Source organism: Lissotriton helveticus, chromosome 5_1 (assembly GCF_964261635.1).
Source record: "Lissotriton helveticus chromosome 5_1, aLisHel1.1, whole genome shotgun sequence".
Lineage (NCBI taxonomy): Eukaryota > Metazoa > Chordata > Amphibia > Caudata > Salamandridae > Lissotriton > Lissotriton helveticus.
Genome location: NC_136065.1, coordinates 302100553 through 302122750, shown reverse-complemented (window position 1 = coordinate 302122750; position 22198 = coordinate 302100553). Strand labels below are relative to the sequence as shown.

At 48.0% G+C, this 22198-nt stretch overlaps 1 protein-coding gene across 4 annotated transcripts in view; it reads right to left on the bottom strand.

The window, feature by feature from the left end:
- Positions 1 to 22198, bottom strand: part of CLSTN1 (calsyntenin 1) — a 329531-nt gene that overhangs the window by 60383 nt on the left and 246950 nt on the right. For all 4 annotated transcript variants that reach the window (XM_078642290.1, XM_078642287.1, XM_078642289.1 and 1 more), the window contains 5 exons: positions 18209 to 18357; positions 17820 to 18046; positions 3000 to 3170; positions 2411 to 2556; positions 2009 to 2144 (listed from right to left, as the gene is read on the bottom strand). In XM_078642290.1, the coding sequence (XP_078498416.1) occupies positions 2009 to 2144; positions 2411 to 2556; positions 3000 to 3170; positions 17820 to 18046; positions 18209 to 18357 (829 nt within the window). The remainder of the gene's footprint in view (positions 1 to 2008; positions 2145 to 2410; positions 2557 to 2999; positions 3171 to 17819; positions 18047 to 18208; positions 18358 to 22198) is intronic.

The following is a 22198-nucleotide window of genomic DNA, read 5'->3' as shown; positions in this document are numbered from 1 at the left end:
TTAGGCAGGAGCAGGTTCCAGGGTCTACAGGCCGGTAGGGCTGGGGCCAAGTCAGTTGTTGTTGTCCTGTTAGCAGCTGCACGGCGGGTCGTCCTTTCCTTGATCTTCTTTTTAGTATCGGGATCTGAGGAAGGAAGGTTCAGGGAGCCCCTAAATACTAAATGTAGGGGTGTTACAGGTAGGGCAGGGACCAATGGGTCCCTGTCCTGGGGTGAGTACACCCCCTAGCCTGCTCCTCTCCTGTGGGAGGGGGGCAGGAGCCTGGCTGGGATTGGGAAGGGCTCCCCATCTACAAGATGGCCGGAGCCCGGGGTCGTGCTTCACCTCGTCTCCTCCACCTGAAGGGTGGAGTTGGCAAAGGTTGTCACCCCCCCCCTTCCGGACGTAGTTTTTCCTGCCAGTGTGGGGGTAGAACTGGTGGGGGCCAGTTGTTGGGTACAGCAAATGGTCTGGAGAAGCTCTCAGAGGCGGCATACCTTTGAAGCTTCCCCCTGTCCATCCTGGGGGAGGAGACATAGCACCTCGCCCAGGATGTGCATTGTTGCAGGCCCAGGAGAGCGGGGAGCTCTCCACCCAGGGGTCCAGCAACATGTCTGCTTTGTGGCAGCCTCTGCAGCCACTCAGCCCAGACGTGGATTGTAGGTTTGGGTTTTGGAGGGCATCTCTAGAATACCCTCTGGTGCCTTTTACATTAAATACCACACTGGCATCAGTGCGGGTTTAATGTGCTGAGAAGTTTGGTACCAAACTTGTCAGTCTTCAGTGTAGCCATTATGGTGCTGTGGAGTTCGCAATGACACCCTCCCAGCACCATATACTCTTAATGGCATCACTGCACTTACAGTGCCCAGGAGTGGCCCTGGATACTGTAGGGGCAGGGCTCATGCACCTGTACCCCCACCTCTGGCATAGGGCACCCAGCTAGAGGGGTGACTGAAGTATGCCAGGGCTGTTGGTTCTTTGGGCATGGCACACAGGGATGTGTGCCATGTCGACTCTTGTTTTAGTTCTGTACATAGGCACTCAGCCTGCAAAGGCAGTGTGTGGGTGCCAGGATACAGGGCCCCTGAGGGTGGCACAATAAGTGCTGCAGCCCTCAGAGGACTTCTCTGGTCACCATGCCCTGGGTACCTAGGGTACCATTTACTAGGGGCTGACAGGTGGCCAGAGAGGCCAATTGGGTCTTTGGTTTCAGTACAGTTTTAGGGAAGGAACACAGGCCCTGGGTACCTGGTTGGCAGGAGTCCAGGGCACACTCAGTCAAAGCACATCAGCAATTCAGAAAAAAGTGGGGGCATACCAATGCAAGAAAGATGGCACTTTCTCACAGATGGCCAATCTCTACAAAGATTTCGGAGAAGTGAGGTATTTTATTAATGGTACGGCTATAGAGAGCAGGCTATTTCTTGCTACTTGAAGCAGGTTTTGGAGCACTGGATGAGTTTAGAACTTGAGGGTTCCATTATGTATTGCACCAAGTCTCCATAGATGGCTCTCTAAGGAGAAATTTGAAAATGAATTATGGTTATTCTTGAGTCAGTGCACAACTCTTATGGTAGACGGTATGTAAGTTTTTGCCCTGATATGGAAAATTACCACACGTCCTTAAAAGTGCCTTTAATCACCGTAGGGAACACTTTACTGACTATCAAAAACCATACATATCCCTGGAAGATCTTTGCATTAGGTTTTTCCACTTTCAATAGCACAAAGTAAAAAGGAGATTGTCTTGCTCACTATCTTGAAGATGCATGTGGTGTTTTGGATGTATTCTGCAGCGCCAGCTTGGTTAAATCTACAAAGCTTGTATAGCTTTTGCTACAACTCCATTTAAATGGGAAGCTGGAGGAGAACAAGCATTTCATTTTACAGGTGAAGCAAAATTGGACACGACCAAAGGAAGCAAAGAGAGAAACATATACAAAACATTAACATTCCTGGTTAAATAAGAAAATCTAGCTAGGCACTTAAGGTATTTTCAAGCAAAGTGGTCCCATATTGCCCATACCTGACGAAGGGTGAGGGCTGGCCAGGTTGTGCCCAGAAAGATCCACAAAGGCATGGTGCATCGGATTAACAAACTGTGGCTGTACAACAATGTGATTCGGCTGCTCTTCCGGGCTCGCTGTGTGGATGACATTAACCTGGAGAAGTGAGAACAAACAGAGAAGCAGCCACTGAAAATCTGGTAAGACCATTCGCAAGTCTTTTGGGTGTCAAAGTTTTACCCTTGCTCAGAGGGTATGTTAAATGAACATCCCCAACACACTATTATGGCCAGGTCTTGGGAACTGTTTCATGTGACTATAATATCTTACGAATTCCAAGGACATTTCAAATAACACATTTTATCATTGAAAACGTAGCTCAGACAGGCTCAGGCAAATATAGATTAGTTCTAATTGCTTACCTCCACCTTAAACTCATTGCTAACATAGCGCCCATTCAGCTCGGAGCACACCAGCTTAAACTTTCTGTCAAACATGGAGTCTGGATGCCAGTTCCTATACCGGATCAGGTGCAGAACTTCCTCATAACTTGCCATGGTATCTACGCCTGAAAAGTCAAAGAAAATTCTGGTAAACCACTAACATGGTTGGATGCATTAAACTACAAACAATCCTGGAAGATACCTAAACCATGACACACACCGATATAAGAATCACCAACACTTAATGATGGCCCAATTCAGGAACTAAGTCCTGAGAGAGGCCAAAATCAGAAATGCTTAATCGTGAGACGTCTCAATGTAACTCTGGAAATGTCCCTATACAGGGAGAACTAACAAAGATATCTTAAAGCAGGCAGCACCCGCTTTTAGCTGTGCCTTAAAATGTAGTGATCACTTAACCTGGGAGAGCTAATGCATGAATCACCAATTACATTAAATAAACCAATAAAGGACCAGGCAGACCTGTAGAATGCTCAAATATATGAGCCACAAAACCTGAGAGATGCCCCAATGCTAGGACCACCAACAAGAGATTGCCTATTCTTACCACTTATGATCATTCCAAGATTGGAACTGCTCATCTCAATGCCCTTCTGTTGAAGCTGGGTCATGTCCACATCCAGGCTCTCCTGCTCCTGATTCAACTCTTCTCCCACCACACTTACTTCGCACAAATCCAGATTGTGCATTATCTCCTCGGAGACTACAGACTCTTGAACTGAAAAAGTTGTGAAGAACACAATGAGATTATAGTGGTGTCCAACCCCAATAACAAATGTCTCACTTCATAGCAAACAGCATGGGTCAGGCACTTGGTTTAACAACAAATATAAAATATATGAAATATCTAACTGATGCACGCAGAGAATTAATCCAAGTAAATAATCAAGTGATTCAATGACATTGAACATTATCAGCCTCAACTTGGAAAATAAGAAGTGGGACTTCCAAGAGAACAGGCCAACCCTAAACAAATTTGTGGCAGAATGGAGTGAAAACTCTGCTGGCTGCAGGTTAAGATTCTTTTTCGAATGTACATTACATTGGAGGGTTTGCTTCAATTTTTATTTATAAGAGTAATGTTATCAAATTTAAATATTAGCAACCAGTGATGCATCGTTGGCTGCAAAGCTTGCAGAAGTATCACACACTACGGAGCACACAACAGGGCATACATCTGTATTGGTGTAGTGGTTGGACGGTTGCCTTTGGTTAACAGAGTAAAAAGAGATGCTGCTGAGAAATTATGACAACTTTTTAAGCTCGGACTTGGAATCACCTAAAGGTCAAAAGTAATGTCTCACCAAATGAGGAAACCAGCCTATGAGGCTGCTCCACCACCTTCACTCAAACATTAAGAGATGTTGCATTAAATATTTGTAAATTTGTCCACAGATGAAAAAATCATAACAGCATAACACAGACAGGTCAGAATCCACTTCTCTAAGGAACTATGCAGACCTGAAATGAGTGCATAAAATAAACAATACGAGCATAAATAAAATGACAGAAGGAAACAAACGTGACTCACTGGTAGTAACTATATGCTTTTCACTATTAGCAACATGAGACTAATGTGGCACATGTTGCTGAGGCCAAAAACTGTGTGTTGAGTGGTCAGAGATGACAAGGGCACACATGGTGCCCCTATCTGGCCTACTCTATGGAACTGCTTACATCCTTTGCACCTATTCCTTTCAACAAAAAAACTATGGAAAATGCCAGAATTTTATACCACTGAGGAGCAACTGTCAGCCCTATCGGATTTCCAGGTAGTTGGTTTATAAATCTCAGTTATTTGGGACTTTGAGAATGCCAGTCAAATTGGGCTAGAACGATAATTAAATGTTGCTTTGACTTCATCTCTTTAATGTTAACAAGATATTTAAATGCACTCGACATCTAAAGTAATGAGAGGCCTCTTTGCTACTAAATTATAAATTAGGATTCAATAGGATAAAGAAAAAAATCTGATTTATATAAAAGTTGGAAATCACTTTGGGAAGTAAACATAAAAAATCCTTAAGGATTTTGCTGCAATGGAAAATTGTGTGCGGCTCGACAGAACATAGTGTCTGCCAAATCATTTGTATCCTAACCAATGAAAAAAGAACAATTGATGAACAGAACATTGAACAATGTCAAACATTCTCCCCGTACAAATATCTGGGCCGTAATTCATTTTTATTTGCTTCCCATGCCATTCCAATTTAAACCCAGCCATATGAAAATCAGTCTTGACCCTGTTCCCCATGGGAACAGTCCAGCCGAACTGCCATGCCAGGTCCTCCCTCGACCAGAGACATGCATCCTTGGACTGGTTTCGGGGTTTCACCCCTTATCAGCCAGGCTAGCTTGACTCCACTGGCATGGAAAGCACAGGACCCACCTCTGGGCATACAGGTCCACGTCCCACACGGGGAGACAAATGCAAAAAGAACATTTGATGACAATGTTAAACAATGTCAAACATTGACCCCAGTATAGGGATCTGGGCCTAAATCCATCGTTTTTTTGCTCCCCATGGTTCGAAGGCACCCTTTTAAGACAAGCATCAGATAGCTGATCTACCTGTAGTCGTCATTCTTCACAGCAATCATCTGAGCTACAAAAGAGAGGGCATTTTGCACCAAGGAACAAACAACTGTTTTCTTTTCCTCCAAAGGATGTTTCCCTTGAAATACATCAGTTTAAAGATCATGTCTTGGAGTAAGTCCGTGCTCTGTGATGCATGGGCAGACCCCCCCCCCCCGTCTCCCTAAAGACTGTACACTAGTGGTCTCAGCGGATGAATTTAAGTACCTGGGAGTCTTTATTACATCAGATCCGGCTCTCTTCTATAGCCGCAATTTGGCGCCCCCGTTGGCCAGACTGCGCACAGATGTCAAACATTGGAGGTCGCTGCCTCGGTCGTTGGTGGGCCGTGCTGCTCTTTTTAAAATGTTGCCTCTCCCACGATTTCTGTACATTCTCCAGAACTGCCCGCACCGAATTCCAGATGCGTATTTTTTAGCAGTGGAAGGGGAAATACGTACAATGCTCTGGGATGGCAAAGCCCCGAGGATTGCGCTTCAGAAACTGATGAAAGGATGGTATGATGGGGGTATTGCGTTGCCTGACAAAGTTGTATTATTGAGCTTCTCAATTGGTGGCTGTAAATAGATGGAGATACGCCCCGAAAGATGACCCGGCATGTGCCCTGGATAGGTATCGGATGGATCGCCCGTGCTATCTGGGGGCTCTGTACTCCCACACTAAGAAGCAACAGTATATTGGCCCCACTTTACATACGGTACAGATCTGGCGGCTAGCCAACTCACGTCTGGGATGGGCGGGAATGTTCACCAAGGCAACGCCACTGTGGCATTCACAGAAACTCGGCATGCTTTGCTATTACCCGGGGTTCGATAGTTGAGATGTCATCGGTATTTCGACAAAGACCTGGGGTTAAAAAAGGAGCTATTCTCAAATTTGAGGATTTGCAAAAGACCTACCACTTGGCCCTAGTAGAGGTTTTCAGGTATCTGCAAATTAGACATGCCTTGTGGGCGGCTTTCCCATGCTGCGAGGACATACCGGAATCGTCACCCCTCGAGGATCGCTTATTGGATGGGCTGCTGCAGACCAAGGCGATCTCCTTGACCTATAAAAAACGTATTACTAATTTGCCTGATACCTTTGGAAAGCTTAAGGAGCACTGGGAGGGAGACCTTTGGCCGATTGAGGAGGATTGGCGACAGGCGCTTATGTCGCCCAGATTCAGATTAATACAGCTTCGTATCCTACAACGCTCCTATTTGACGGGAACACCACTAGCAAAAATCGGGTCTAGGCAGGATGACCTATGTTTGAAGAGCTGCCGGCAGCCGGCCACCTTTTATCATATGGTGTGGGAAAGCCCGCTCGTGTGGGATCTATGGGACAGGGCCACAGCTCATATGCAAACTGCATTGGGGAAGACGCTAAGCCTGGGTTTGCTTAATGTATGGGAAGATACAGACCTGACTGAAACGGGAAGATACAGACCTGACTGAAACGGAAAAACAATTGGCGACGCTAGGTTACACGCTAGTCAAGAGGGAGATAGCGAGGGGATGGGGCGGAGTGGCACCGCCTGCAGTGGCAGTGGGGCTGAAAGAATTTGAAAGGTGTATGGTAGCGGAGAAAGAAGTTTTTATAGCTAGGGGGTGCCCGAAGAAGTGGGACAGGAAACGGTTGAAGTGGAATTCCTATAGGGGGGAGGTATGTGTATCACCTGCGGTGGAATTGGAAATGCAGAGAAATAGAGACAGAGAAGTAACTGTTTAATGTATATGCTTTCCCGGCCTCTGTCCCAGATGCGGTGTTAAATGTAACTTGCGAATACTGTATGTAATTGCTGTCTGTCATGCACTTTATCAATACAAATTATTTGGAAGAAGAAAAAAAAGAGCATGTCATTTTCACACTGTAAGGGAGCACCTAATTTTGTATAGTTGTCCTCAAGTTTTTGGACTGATGATGATTTTTCTACTCAGAGTACATGGAGGTTTACTAATCAGCCCTCAGTACCTCTGCCCTTACCCATAAACTGGTATGTCGAATTAATTGGCTAAGCTAACTTACCTGTGAGTCCTAGTTAATGGTGCCCAGGGGGAACCCAGGGCATTTAGGTCCGAGAGTAACCCAGGGCCTGCAGCACTAGTTATGCCACAAGTAAAATGAGACTCACACCCCACCACTGTAGATTGGAAGAGCAGTTTGAATTGCTGGCCTGACTGCCATTTAAATTAATGCCAGACTTCCCCCAGGTATATGTGCGAGTCAACCCTTTGGCAGGCCTATCGAGTCCCAAGGCAGGGTGCAACATATACCAAAGGCAGAACATGTAATTTAAATGTTGCAATGGTAAAAACATGAATCTCTTCTTACTGTCCGAAAGATTGGTCGCATAACTATCGATTACAGAGTTAAAAGTTGACCCCTCTGCTGTGCTAACTCTGGAACGGTACGATCAAAGTGGCTCATCCAAGGTATCAAACAATGTGTTACATTAAGCCCGACTTGACTCAAGCTCAAAATTAACTGAACACGTTGCAGTATGCAACTTTAGCAAACTTCCCACATTGTTGCCTTTAGTCTTTTATGCCATACCAGTTGCACAGGGGGGTCCTGTGGCAGAGACCACTTTCTGCCCTCCTGGAAAGACTTGCTAATTACTCTAAGGAGAGGATACAATAGGGGAAACCTTCCTCCTGCAGGAAGCCACACAGGTGTTGGCCCAAAAGGCAAGCTTCAAAGGAAAAGCCGCATTTGAAGGGCAAATGGGTAACACTTAGGATGAGGGCCTGCTACATTGTTTAGGTAGATAGGCTGCCACTTGGGACAGGAGAGGGAAAATCAGTTGGCACACCAGTTTTCCTGGGGCGTGTAGCCCCCTTGGTAGCCACACCTCTGGATTGGGCTAGGGAGCTCCACGCGCCACGAGAGGGATCCTGCCATATTGGAATTGGGCAGAATGATGCCTTCTGGGATGCCCCCCTATGCAGCAAGTGGTAATCGGGTGGAAGGGAACCTGGTAGCCAATTGGCTACCAACCACATCATGTCCTGGTGGCATTTCCAGAGCGTCAGTAGGGCACCCCTGGCACCTCGAAATCATAGCTCAACTGGACCAAAAGAAGGACCGAGGAAGGATTCCCATACTACACAGTGGAACCAGCAAAGAGAGGATTCACTGGCATGGTGAGCACCTGCTGAACCTGGTGGCTAGCAAAGGAGGGGGACTGTGCCTGCTGTGTCCTGTACATGGAGAAGTAGTCTCCAGAGCCCAGCCAAAGACAAAAGACTCCCAGGGCAAGTGAGCTGGCCTTTTCATGCAGGAGAACAGGAGGAGGTAGATGCTCTTCTAGGATTCGGGGTACCTTGGAACTTTTCAAAGCTGCAGACTTCCTCGTAGGCTGAAAGCATGCCTCCTTCATCACCAGAGTAGTTCAAGTACTGACCCTTTTGCTTAACGTTTTCAGCTCAGTAGACAAAGGCTATGAGCCAGGGAAGAAGAAATAAGTTACTTACCTGTAAATGTAGTTCTCCAGTATTGGAAGCTTTCATAGATTCACATGCTTGAGTGAGCTCATTTACCGACCACAGGCGGTGGCAAAATAATGGCTTATAACCCATCTTGTGCAGTAATGTTTTTTGACCCAGATCTAGAAACATAGGGGCCAGGGGAGTGCTAATAGGGAGGTTTAACATTGATAGAATAAACCGGTTTTCTACCGAGGTGAAGGAAGTTTGTATTTCCAGTGCCCCACAATTCAGCCCCATAGAGAGTTCTTCCCAGTATTTTGAAGTTATACATTTTTAATGCTGGGGCCACTCTCCTAGACACTGCTCTTTTATGTATCTTGCCTAGATGAGCAGTTTATTGGATTAATGATAGTTGTGCTTTTTCAATTTGTGGTGACCAACTTAGGTTTGAGGTTAAATGAATGCCCAAGTAGTCGAATGCAGAGACTTGTTCAATGGGGGTATCTCCTACGTAGATTTGCCTTTTGGGTTGCTTAGGGTACCCCTTTGAGAAGATCATATTTCGTTTTTGCCTCATTTAGTACCAGGCCATGCTCCTTACAGAAGTTGGTAAAATTATTCAGCAATTTTTGCAGACCAAGGGGGGATATAGGGATTAACAGAGTATCATCCGCGAAGAGTAGGGCTGGTACTCTTTGCTTCCCCCACCTTTGGGGTGTCTCATCCTTCCTTGTCTAAGTTATCAATCACGCCATTTATAAAAAGAGAAATTAGCGTGGGTGCTAAAACGCACCCTTGTCTCACTCCATGGTTGACAGAATTGCTCAGTGAGCTGGTTGTTATCCCCCCCAACCTAACTTGTGCGGTATTTGAGTGTAGCTGAATTAACATTTCTAATAAATATTGTGGCAATGAATACGCTACTTAACAGTATGCATCTGTTCTTGGCATGTAGGGCGGCTGACATTCATATCTATAGCATATCTATAGCATAGATCGCCGCCTAGTGTTGGGTCCGGATGATTGCACATTGTTGTCCTGGTAGAGTCTTCGAAGTATCACGAGATAGGTGGCTCCTCCCCTGGACTACAGTGCGCATGGGCATCAACTCCATCCCCAGATTGTTTTTAGCCATTGTGGCAAAGATGGAGTGTAATAGTGTAAGCGATGGCCATGCTAAGAGTACGTGTTAAAAAGTCTGCAGCCGCTACAGGCGCCGGGGAGGAGGGCGGGCGATATGAATGTCAGCAGCCCTACATGCCAAGAACAGATGCATACTGGTAAGTAGCATATTCAGTTCGAGGCATGTGGGCTGCTGAATTCATATCTATAGCATAGAATACATAGCAGTCCCTCCATTAACGGTGGCCGCCTGTGCCAGCTGCAGAAGTCTGAAAAAGCGTTTTAAGAACAGCCTGGCTACAGCTGCTTGCTGCTTGGAGTGCACATCTACACAGTAATGTTTAGTAAATGTGTGTGGTGTAGACCATGTGGCTGCTCTACAAATATCTTCTAAAGGGATATTACCAAGGAAAGCCATAGAGGCCCCCAACTTTCGGGTGGAGTGGGCTCTTGGAGGGACCGGTAAAGTGCGCTTAGCCTTGTGATAGCAAATCTGAATGCACTTAACGATCCACCTGGCTATACCTGCTTTGGAAATGGGGTTGCCTTTGTGCTGGGCTGAGAAGGCAACAAAGAGTTGTTGTGTTTTCCTAAAGTCTTTGGTCCTATCGATGTAGTACATCAAGGCTCGTTTGACATCAAGAGTGTGGAGCATTCTTTCGGCGACTGTTTCTGGGTTTTGAAAGAATGCGGGCAGTTCAATGGTCTGATTGACATGGAACTGCGAAACCACTTTAGGAAGAAATTTAGGGTTAGTGCGCAGCACCACCCTGTTGGAGTGAATTTGAATGAATGGCTCTTGTACAGTGAGCGCTTGTAGCTCACTAACACGTCGCAGAGACGTAATGGCAATGAGAAAAGCCACTTTCCATGTCAAGAACTGAATCTCACATGAATGTAGAGGCTCAAAAGGTGGGCCCATCAACCTGGTGAGAACCACATTGAGGTTCCATACAGGAGCCGGCGGGGCCCTGGGAGGGATGACCCGCTTCAGGCCTTCTAGGAAGGCTTTAATGGCAGGCACTCTGAAGACGGAGAGATGCTGCCTGTTCTGGAGATAAGCCGCTATGGCGGATAAGTGTATCCTGATGGAAGCGTATGCTAGATTGCATTTGTAAAGATGTAACAAATAGCAGATGATGTTGGGAGTGGATGCATCTAGCGGATTGATGTGTGTAGCACAGTAAATGACAACCCGCTTCCATTTTGCTGCATAGCAGGCTCTGGTGGTGGGCTTCCTTGCCTCCCGTATGATATCCATGCATTCAGGAGGCAAGTCAAGGTAGCCAAACTCCAAGACTTCAGGAGCCAGATCGCCAGGTTGAGCTGTTGCGGATCTGGATGCTGAATGTCGCCATGGCTCTGCGTCAAAAGCTTGGGCGTGAGGTGTAGCCTTTGATGCGGTACCACGGAGAGTTCCAGAAACGTGGTGTACCATGGCTGGCGTGCCCACGTTGGAGCAACCAGGATGAGAGTCATCGAGTGTTGCTTTAGCTTTCTTGCCACCAGCGGTATGAGAGGTGCTGGGGGAAAAGCGTACGCAAATCTGCCTGACCAGTTCATCCATATCGCATTGCCTTGCGACTGTGGGTGAGGGAACCTGGCGGCAAAGCTTTGGCATTTTGCGTTTTCCCTTGTGGCGAACAGGTCTATCTGTGGATGACCCCACTTCTGGAAGTACGGGCGGAGTACTGATGGATGTATCTCCCACTCGTGCATCTGGTGGCTGTACCTGCTGAGCAGGTCCGCCATCTGATTGTCCGTGCCTGGGAGGTGTTCCGCCATGAGGAAGATGTTCCTTTGAATGGCCCACTTCCACATGCTCTGAGCCAGATGAGACAACTGTGGAGAGTGTGTACCTTCCTGCTTCTGGATGTAGTACATGGCTGTCATGTTGTCCGTCCGGATCAACACGACCTTGTTGCACAGATGTACTTTGAATGCTTTCAGTGCCATGAAGATTGCCATCAGTTCTAGGTAGTTGATGTGCATCTTCTTTTGCTGTATTGTCCATAGTCCCTGCACTGTGTAGTGGAGTACATGAGCTCCCCATCCCTGGAGAGACGCGTCCGCCGTCAGGATGATCTGTGGGACAGGCTCTTGGAACGGTCGGCCCTTGCATAGGTTGTGTGGATTCCACCAATGCAGAGAGTTGTATGCCCGACCGGTGACCAACACTAGGTCTTTCAACTGTCCCTGAGCCGGATTCCACTGATGCGCTAAGCATTCCTGGAGCGGACGCATATGTAACCTCGCCTGCGGGACTATGAAAATGCAGGAGGCCATCATGCCTATCAACTGCATGAACACTCTCGCAGGAAGCGAGTGTTGCGGTTGGAACTGTTGGATTAGCGACTGGATGTTGTTGATCCGCGCTGAAGTTGGCTGAGCCGATGCTGCCAGAGTATTGATCGTTGCACCTAGATATTGCCGCACATGGGCTGGCTGAAGGAGCGACTTTGGATAGTTCAGGGAGAACCCCAGACTGTGAAGAAGGTGAATGGTGTGGGACATGTCGGCGGTGCACTGCTGGGCCGACTTTGCCTGAACCAGCCAGTCGTCCAGATAAGGGTAGACATGGATGTGTTGTCTCCTGAGGTGCGCCGCTACTGTCGCTGGACATTTGGTGAACACTCTGGGGGCTGTGGTCACTCCGAAAGGAAGGACCTTGAATTGATAATGCCGATTTTGAATGGTGAATCTGAGGTATTGTTTGTGTGATGGATGGAGTGGAATGTGGAAGTAAGCATCCTTGAGGTCTAAGGTTGCGAGGAAGTCTCCCTGATTGAGGAGCAGAAGAACCTGTTGCAGCGTTAGCATGTGGAAGTGTTCTGAGAGAATGTACTGGTTTAGGGGCCTGAGGTCTAGAATAGGCCTGAGGGACCCGTCCTTCTTCGGGATTAAGAAGTACAGGACGGTGTTTTGGTGGAATGTTGGATGGAGTGGATGTGAGCTCCAAACAATAGCCGTACTGGATACATTTCCTGACCCACCTGTCTGTGGTGATGGTTTTCCAGACTGGCAGGAACCGCTGGAGCCTCCCCCCCGACAGGCGTGGAATGGTCGGGGGCAGTGACAGGGCGTCACTGTTAGTTGGAGGCAGAGGAACGGGAGTTGTTGGTGCCCTTGCCTCTGCCCTTAGCGTTGTTGCCCCGATAACCTCCTCTATTCTGTTTGGGGTAAGAGGATTGCGCCCCACCTTTATTGAATTGTGTTTGCTGGGACATCTGGCCTCTGGAAACACCCCTATTGCCTGAGCGACGAAAAGTGCTCCCCCGAAACTGTTGGGATTGGAGAGCTCCCATGGACTTGGCAGTTTCGGTGTCCTTTTTTATTTTTTTCCAAGGTGGTATCCACCTCAGGACCAAATAATCTGTCAGGGTTAACTGGCTGGTTGAGGATGGTAGTTTGGATCTCAGGCTTAAATCCAGAGATTCTGAGCCATGCCCGTCATCTTAACATCACACTGGTGTTAATTGCCCTGGCTGCAGTATCGGCAACGTCCAGTGCACACTTTATGGAAGCGTTGGAGATGAGCTTCCCTTCCTGGATAAGCATCTCCGCAGCCTCCTTATATTGGTCTGGGAGATGTTGCAACAGGGTCTCTAGTGTATCGTAGTGTGCCCTGTCGTAGCGTGCCAAGAGTGCCTGCGTGTTAGAGATACGCCATATATTGGCCGCCTGAGCTGCTACTCTCTTTCCCGATGCTTCTAGCACTTTGGACTCTTTGTCCGGGGGAGGAGCTTCACCAGTGGTTTGCGAATTCACCCTCTTGCGGGCATTAGAAACGACCAGAGAGTCCAATGGCAACTGGCCCTTGATGTAAGTGGGATCGCCAGGTGCCGGTCGGTATTTCTTTTCAATTCTAGGGTTGACCACCCTTGCCCGTGTGGGCTCTTTGAAAATGTCCGCAGCATGTTTGAGGACCCCTTTCAGCATTGGGAGGGTTTTCACAGTCTTTTCAGCTGCTGAAAAAGTGTCAAAAAGGAAGTCCACCTCCACAGGGTCAGCATGGAGTTCAACGTCGTGGTTCTTAGCCGCCCTTTCAATCAAGGCATTGAATGCCGCAGAATCCTCAGTGGGAGACGTTTTGATATTGTATATCTGAGGGTCGAGAGTGGGTTGCTGATCCCCCTGGTCACCTGTGTCCACCCATGCGTCCTGTTGTGCATCAGGATCACCGTGGGTCGGGAAGCTGTATTCCTCATCTCGATTCCCAGCATCCTCGGCATCGGAATAAGTTGGCGAGGGCGTGGCAATTCTTTGAGTCCGAGGAGTCAATGGTTCGACCAAGACTGGTGCATCAGAAGCAGGCCTTTTGCGCTTCAAAGGAATGGTATACTACTCCAAAGGCGTCGTTGCCGTAATTTTTCGCTTGTAAAGCGTAAGCTTCCCAGTGTCGGCATCGATGAAACGTTCCGACTGTTCCTCCAGTAATGGTGGTCGATGCGTTAAGCCCCCAGCCGGGAGAGTAGGCGTCGACCCCACAGCACTGTGCTTTTTCGCTTCGGGCGCCGCCTGTGGTGCGAAGGCCTTCGGTGCCACCTTCGGCGGCAACGTGAAGAGGCGTGGCGTCGATGACTTGGAGGTGGGGACCGACTGTTTCGGCGCGGAAGGCGTTTTGGGGTCTTCCGCAGAGGCCTTGTCCCTAATACGCTTGAGGGAGTCCGAGACCTGCTTCGTGAATGAAGCGGACGGTTTCGACGATACGACAGACGACCTCGGTCCAGCAACGTGGGAAGACTCGTTCGTCGATGACTTTGGCTGGTCGGTCCGAGGCGTGCCCGTGCTGGTGTCCTGGGCAACCGCTTTAGGGGCACCAACCTTTGGCTCGATGCCCTTGCTGGTCTTCGGCTCGACGCCCTTTGCGGCCTTTGGTGCCGCGCCCTTGCTCGGCTTCGGCTCGACGCCCGATCCGGACTTCGGCTCGACGCCCTTGCTTGACGGAGTCTGGACGGCCTTTTTGGGCTTCAGCTCGACGCCTTTAGTCTGCTTCGGCTGGACGGATTTCACCGACTTTGCCGGGTCGACAGGCTTCTTCGGTTTGGGCTGTCCCGACACCTCGGAGGACGAGGGTGTCGACGGTGGATCAGAAGGTTTCGGTTTCGATTGCGCCTGAACCACTTTAGGTTGTGCGGACACCGAAGGTTTCGCTTTCGATTTCTTTAATGGTGGCTCCGTTGAAGTGTCCGTAGCCGGGCCGGGAGGCGGGGCCGTGGATTTTGGTAGAAGGTCTTGGGTAAGGCCAATAGGCGATCCCTCGACCTGAGCCTTTGTAAGTGTTCGAACGGGGCATAGCTCGTCCTCTGAGCTATCTTCCATGGCCCCATAGGCCTCATCATCGTCTCCTACCTCGTCGACGACTTCTTCTACGGGTAGGTCTTCGACATCCACTTGAGGTTCGTAGACGACTTCTTCCGCTGGAGGCGAAATCTGCAGCTGAACGTCGTGTTCATCTGCTTCTTCGCTGTCGAAGATGTCCACCGGTGCTGGGGCCGACTGCCGGGCCTCCATGCGCGCCACGCGCCGAAGCCGAATCGTTTTCTTCGAACGAAACCTGGAACAAGCCATACAGTTGGCTTCATCGTGGTCCGGCGACAGGCACTTGTTGCACACCGGGTGGACGTCGATGTGCGGGTACTTCGATCCGCACACGGGACACTTCTAAAACGGGCTCCGTTCCATGTCGCGTCGTCGAGGGTCTTGCTGCGTCGACTGGGCCTCGAGCTCCAAAGAGTTACGCGACTCCCTGGATGTTGAACTCGGAAGGCGAGTCCGAACAGAACCGGGCACCGAACGCAAACAATACCGACGATAAAGAGAGAAAAAGGCCTTTTGGCCTCGAGAATTATGTCGATTCCGAACTGAGAGAACGAAAGTACATCCGAACCCAATGGCGGAAAAAAACAATCTGGGGATGGAGTCGATGCCCATGCGCACTGTAGTCCAGGGGAGGAGCCACCTATCTCGTGATACTTCGAAGACTCTTCCAGGACAACAATGTGCAATCATCCGGACCCAACACTAGGCGGCGATCTATGCTATAGATATGCTATAGATATGAATTCAGCAGCCCACATTCCTCGAACCCCTATTTCGGACAACACTCTCCACAGCTTTGCTTGCGGTACCAAATCAAAGGCAGTACATAAGTCCACGAAAGCTACATATTGTTTGCCCCCTCTAATACTAACCTCCCTCCAGTAGATATACAGGAAGCGGAAAACCTGATCCAACATGCTAATGTTCGCACGAAAGCCTGCTTGTAGGTCGCTCAAGATGTGGTGCTCAGAGATCCAGCCCTGTACTCGTTGCAACACTTGCTTGCAGAAAGTTTTCTGCAGGGAGTCGATTAGGCTTATAGGCCTATAGCTGGCCGGGTTTGCTCTACTACCGTTTTTGAAGATTGGGACAATCTCTGCTATATTCCATGAGGGAGGAATGTCCATACCTGCTGAGATGGCATTTGTAATCATGTTAATATAAGGGACCCAGGCAGTTAAATCTTCTTGATACAAATCATTTGGGATTCGATCAGGGCTGGGAGCTCTAGTTGCAATACTAGAGCAAATTGCCACCCAGGTTTCTTCCATGGAGAACACCAGGTTCTCCACAAATTCGTCCTGGTTTTTCCCCCAATCTCCTGGTGGTGTCTCCGACTCACAGCCACCTTGTGCGTAAAGCCCCTCCAAAGTGGGTCACCCATTCCGCATCTTGAACTGTATACTCCAGTTTCGGTTCCCTACCATTGAGCAAATAGGCCGCTTGTTTTCAAAAGGACTTTGAATCCTTAGCTAAGGATGCCTTTTGGAGGGTGGACCAGAGAGTCTTCCCATCTCTTACTAGCTGACTCTAGAGCTTTCTTATAATTTCTTCTGCATATCACTGGATCAGGGTGGGCATTAGATTTTGCTGCCCATACAAAGTCAACCTTAGCTTTCCTACAGTTCTAGTCATACCATACTGCCTGGGTCTGCCTGTGATCCAAATTTCTTCTCCCTGCATGGTTTAGCCAACAGATCCCCAACTCTGTTAAAAGTGGCTTCATGCCTAATAGGCAGCTTCCTGATTAACCCATCTTTGGGGCATTTGGACAGTTCTGCCACATTCTGGTGTACTGTGCATTTCACCCAAATACTCAATTTAGGGGTATTAAGGGGAGTTAAGGGGTAGCAGCCAATTGGCTACTTACCCCTGGGGTCGCAACACCCCCCCCAAGATTACCACAATTATGTGGGGCGTAGGCATCACCTGGTCCTAAAGTTCCTAATTTCACGACAACCAAGATGGTGAACGCCATAGACTGATCAGTCATCCAGATAGTCGTCACCACAGCAGCAGATGCTGCCGTCATTGTCGTTGTGGTAGACGTGGTTGCCATCGGCGAAGCGGTCATCGCTGGACCCTGCAGCGTAGGCTACGAGGAAATCAACGTCGACGAGCCCGTCGACAGAGCCAGAAATGGAGGAGGCGAGGCCTTTCACTGTACCTTTGACGTCTTCGTCGACGAGTGAACTTTCTTCACAGGCTTACCATCAGAAGAGAGAGATGAGGGCTTTTGGAGAAGTTGGAGGAACTGAGCTGGACTTCCTCTCCGATGCCACTCCTGCCGACAGTCCTTCCCTCTCCTTTACACCTCAGTGAGGAGATTTGCTAGGACTACACCTTTCAGACCCATGAGAGGTCTTTTTCAAGGCTTTACTGGGGCAGTCTTTAGAAGGTGAAGGAGAAGACCTACCCCTCTTCACAGACCTCCTAGAAGATGTAGCGGAGGTGGTCTCATCACTATCACTGGAGGCTGGCTCCTTCCTTGACTTGAGATTCTGGAGCCAGATCAAGAGACACCCCTCACAGTCTCGCAAAGTCTTCATTGGAAAGGTGCGGCATATCTTACAGTCTGCTGCCTTATGGTCTGGGTACAGACAGTAAATACAATCCTTGTGCTTGTCCTCCACATGAAGTCTCTTCTTAGGACAGGTTGCACATGCTTTAAAGAGGACTTTCTTCTCTTTATCAGACATCCTGACACCAAGTCCAAGCACTTCTTGTAGATAAACAGGTGAAAAAACTGTATAAATAAAGTAGACAGGAAAAAAACTGAGCAGAGCTCAGTGGAGACACACCTTGAGATGTTTTCTACTGTTTATTTACAGCAAAAAAAACCTCATGATTAATAAACTTCAAAATGTAATAGAAACAGGATGCAGAAACAAGTTTGCATGGATGCCTGTATTCACCTGTGGGGTCTTCTTCTCCCTCTCCATCAGGTTCAACCTCTCGGGTGATGGTGCTGATAATGTGGAGCTCGGGAAACAAAGCTACACCCTCGGGAGTCTTGAACTCTGACGCAGCACGAGCAAAATGGTCAATGCCACTTAGGCTGATCTTGGGTTCTTCCGGCTGCAAAACCATGATATAACCCTCCACATCTGGAATAGTCAAGCAGGTCTCTTCATTGAAACACCTAGAATAAAGCACATTTACTTAACGTACAAGTAAGGAACTTGAAAAAAGCAACAGAGCTCTCTTATTCAGGAAATAAGTTGCCTCACTCCTCAGACCCCCAAAGAAACGTGTTCCTTCATTTACCTTTCAACTCTACTCCACTCCCTTGCCCTAAACATACCTGACTGATGTTGTTATCTTCAGCCGCCTCATACCCGGTGTTGGAAACTGACGTGAGTTCAGATAGGAAATGTGCTGCAGAGCTCGATCAAACCTCTCAATGTCATCCCCTTCCAAGGAAATACCAGACTGGCTGGGATTAAAGTGGATCTAAAACAATTAAAGCACATGTTTTTACAGTTACTAATCAATTTAATGATTTCCAAAGGCAATACATAGAAAACCATTAGGGATTAAAACAAAACAAGCATTGGAAATGCAATAGGTCTCGCATTAGAAACGTTGGAGCTATTGGTCTTGTAAATGACAAATATTTTATTTATTTGTTGCTTTTTAAAATAGCTAAATTGATAGCTTTGTCATTTACAATGCCAATAGTTATAATTTTTGCAAATGTGACACCTATAGCATTTGTAATGCAATATGTGTTGTATTTACATGACTTACATGTATTGATATTACAAATAACAATGGCTTTTAATTTTTTTATTAATTAATACTGAAATAAAAGTTATTGTAATTTATAATGGCAATAGCTTAAACTTTTGTAAATACATTATGAAGATTATGTTTAGTGTATTTTATTGTGACGAAAATCCAAGAACAGAAGTAAAATATTAACAGCTTTTTGTGGCATTTGTAATAAAGCTTGAAACATTTAGAGAATATATTTGAACCAGTTGTTGAATGGTTGCACAGATTGATGCTGTAGTGGCGCTGAGTGATGTTGTGGTGGCGACGAGTGATGTTGTGCCATTCAGTGATGTTGTGGTGCCCCTGAGTGATGCTGTACTGTGAAACAGTAAAGGTATTGGATCCTACATCTGACCAACCCGGATCTCAACAATAGGAAAAACAGAACAGGGTGGCTGGACAGGATTATTCGTGAAACAATTCACCAGACACACAGTCAATCTGTACCGTGTGACCACTGGATTTAATTTTCCAAACAAGTTTATTTTTCTTTTTTACATTTATCAGCAATTTTTTGAAACACAAGCACAAACAAAACCACTGTCAATTCAAAAGGTTCATATATACAGTATCTACAAATGCACACATTTACAAATTTACAACAAAGAATCAAACAAAAGATTGGTTAGACACACCAAAAGACAATCACAAATGTATAATAATTCAAATAAATTGTAATTATATACAGTGCAGAGATTAATCCATAAGCTGTGGCATTCAGTGATGCTGTGGTGGCGCATAGTGATGTTGTGGTGATGCTGTGGTGGCGCATAGTGATGTTGTGGTGCCCCTGAGTGATGCTGTGGTGATGCTAAATGATGCTGTGGTGGTGCAATAGATAGAGTGAGTGCGATAGATAGAGTGAGGGCGATAGATAGAGTGAGGGCGATAGATAGAGTGAGGGCGATAGATAGAGTGAGGGCGATAGATAGAGTGAGGGCGATAGATAGAGTGAGGGCGATAGATAGAGTGAGGGCGATAGATAGAGTGAGGGCGATAGATAGAGTGTGGGCGATAGATAGAGTGTGGGCGATAGATAGAGTGTGGGCGATAGATAGATAGATAGAGTGAGGGCGATAGATAGAGTGAGGGCGATAGATAGAGTGAGGGTGATAGATAGATAGTTAGATAGATAGATAGAGTGAGGGCGATAGATTGATGGAGAGGGGAGATGGAGGGGAGAGAGGGGAGTGAGGAGAGAGGGGAAAGAGGGTTTCGAGAGTGAGGAGAGGGGAGAGTGAGGAGAGGGGAGAGTGAGGAGAGGGGAGAATGATGAGAGGGGAGAATGATGAGAGGGAAGAGTGAGGGGAGAGTGATGAGAGAGGGGAGAGTGAGGATAGAGGGAGTGGCGAGAGGGTGGGGAGAGGGGGAGTGAGGGGGAGGAGAGAGTGAGGAGAGAGGGGAGAGTAAGGAGAGAGGGAAGAGGGGAGGGGAGAGCGGGCGAGGGAGAGGGGAGGGTAGAGAGGGAGGGTGTCCCGTGTTTCTCACGCTCTGCTCCTCTTGTCTAAAGCTCTCTTCGCTCTATTTTTCTATCTTCACTATCTTCTCTTTTCTCTTACTCTCCTCTCCTCTCTTTGTCCCTTTCTTCTCTCTTCCAATCTTCTCTTCTCGACTTCTCTCTTTTTTACCTCTCTTCTTTTCGTCTATTATCTCCACCACCTACTCCTCCCCCCCATTGAGGAGAGGGAGAGTGAGGAGAGAGGGGGTAAGAGAGGGAGGGGAGAGTGGTGAGAGGGGAGAGTGAGGAGAGAGGGAGGTGAGAGAGGGAGTGGAGAGTGTGGAGAGGTGAGAGAGTGAGTGGAGAGTGTGGAGAGAGGGGAGAGTGAGTGGAGAGTGAGTAGAGGGGAGAGTGGTGAGAGAGGAGAGAGTGGTGAGAGAGGAGAGAGTGGTGAGAGAGGAGAGAGTGGTGAGAGAGGAGAGAGTGGTGAGAGAGGAGAGAGAGGTGAGAGGTGAGGAGAGAGAGTGGTGAGAGAGGAGAGAGTGGTGAGAGAGAGAGAGTGGGGAGAGTGAGGATAGTGAGGAGAGAGGGAGATTGAGGTGAGAGAGGGAGGGGAGTGGTGTGTGTGGTGAGAGATGGGAGAGTGGGGGAGAGTGAGGAGAGGGGAGGGATAAGAGGGGAGAGAGGAGAAGAGAGGAGAGAGGCGAAGAGAGGGAGGGAGAGAGAGGAGAGTGGGGGGAGAGAGGAGAGTGGGGAGAGTGAGGAGAGGGGAGAGAGGAGAGAGGAGAGGAGAGGGGAGTGTGGGGAGAGTGAGGATAGGCGAGAGTGGTGAGAGGTGGGAGTGATGAGAGTGGAGAGAGAGTGGAGAGAGAGGAGCGAGAGGGGCGAGTGAGGATAGTGAGGAGAGGGGGATAGGGAGGGGAGAGTGAGGAGAGGGGAGAGTGAAAAGAGGGGAGAGTGAAAAGAGGGGAGAGTGAAAAGAGGGGAGAGTGAAAAGAGGGGAGAGTGAAAAGAGGGGAGAGTGAAAAGAGGGGAGAGTGAAAAGAGGGGAGAGTGAAAAGAGGGGAGAGTGAAAAGAGGGGAGAGTGAAAAGAGGGGAGAGTGAAAAGAGGGGAGAGTGAAAAGAGGGGAGAGTGAAAAGAGGGGAGAGTGAAAAGAGGGGAGAGTGAAAAGAGGGGAGATGGAGGAGAGGGGAGATGGAGGGGAGAGAGTGAAGGGCGAGGAGAGAGGGGAGAGTGAGGATAGAGGGAGTGGAGAGAGGAGGGGAGGGGGGGTGAAGATAGAGGGGGGAGGGGATAGTGAGGGGAGAGTAAGGAGAGAGGGAAGAGGGGAGGGGAAAGAGGGGAGGGGTGAGAGGGAAGAGGGGAGGATAGAGAGGGGAGGGGAGAGCTGGGGTCACGTTTGCAATTTTAAAATAAAAACGTGCCAACATGTTTAAAAACTGCAATTGGTGATTAAGTGTGCATTGTGCGCAATGTAGTTGGGGAAATATAAGCAAAATAAGACACAGCAATGTGGGTTCCAAGATGGGATGTTAGCATTTGCTTTTCAAAACCACACCCGCTTTTTGTTTACACAGATTTCATGCTGTTTGTTAGAAGATGGAAATAAAATTGCACCTTAAAACTGCAAAATATGATTCGCCGCACTTAATTTGTTTACAAATTAAACAGTAATAGGGCGTTTCTAACCATGACATTATTCAGTTTGCCCTTCTCCATGCCAATAGTAGAATGTTTACTATAGTTAGGCAGTGCAACAAAGGATTTTAAGACCGCATCGGGAGCACTGGAATCAAATCTAATTGTTTAAAATTTTTAAAAAAAAGCATTTTCACTACGCATCAAGGCCAGGGTTCGAGGATTAATGCAGAAGCATTTGTAAGAACTTGATCAAATTATGTCAGAATTGTGGAATTATGTGCTCAAGTCAACGCAGCGGTCTATGTGTATTGAAAACACGTAAGGGAACTGTGATGCTGTTCACAATGGGGCCAGGCCGAGTAGGCGTGGTGCGAGGTCAAAGGAATACTAAACCAAGGACTGTGCGGTGAGAAGGGAGGGGTGAATGCCAGCAGGA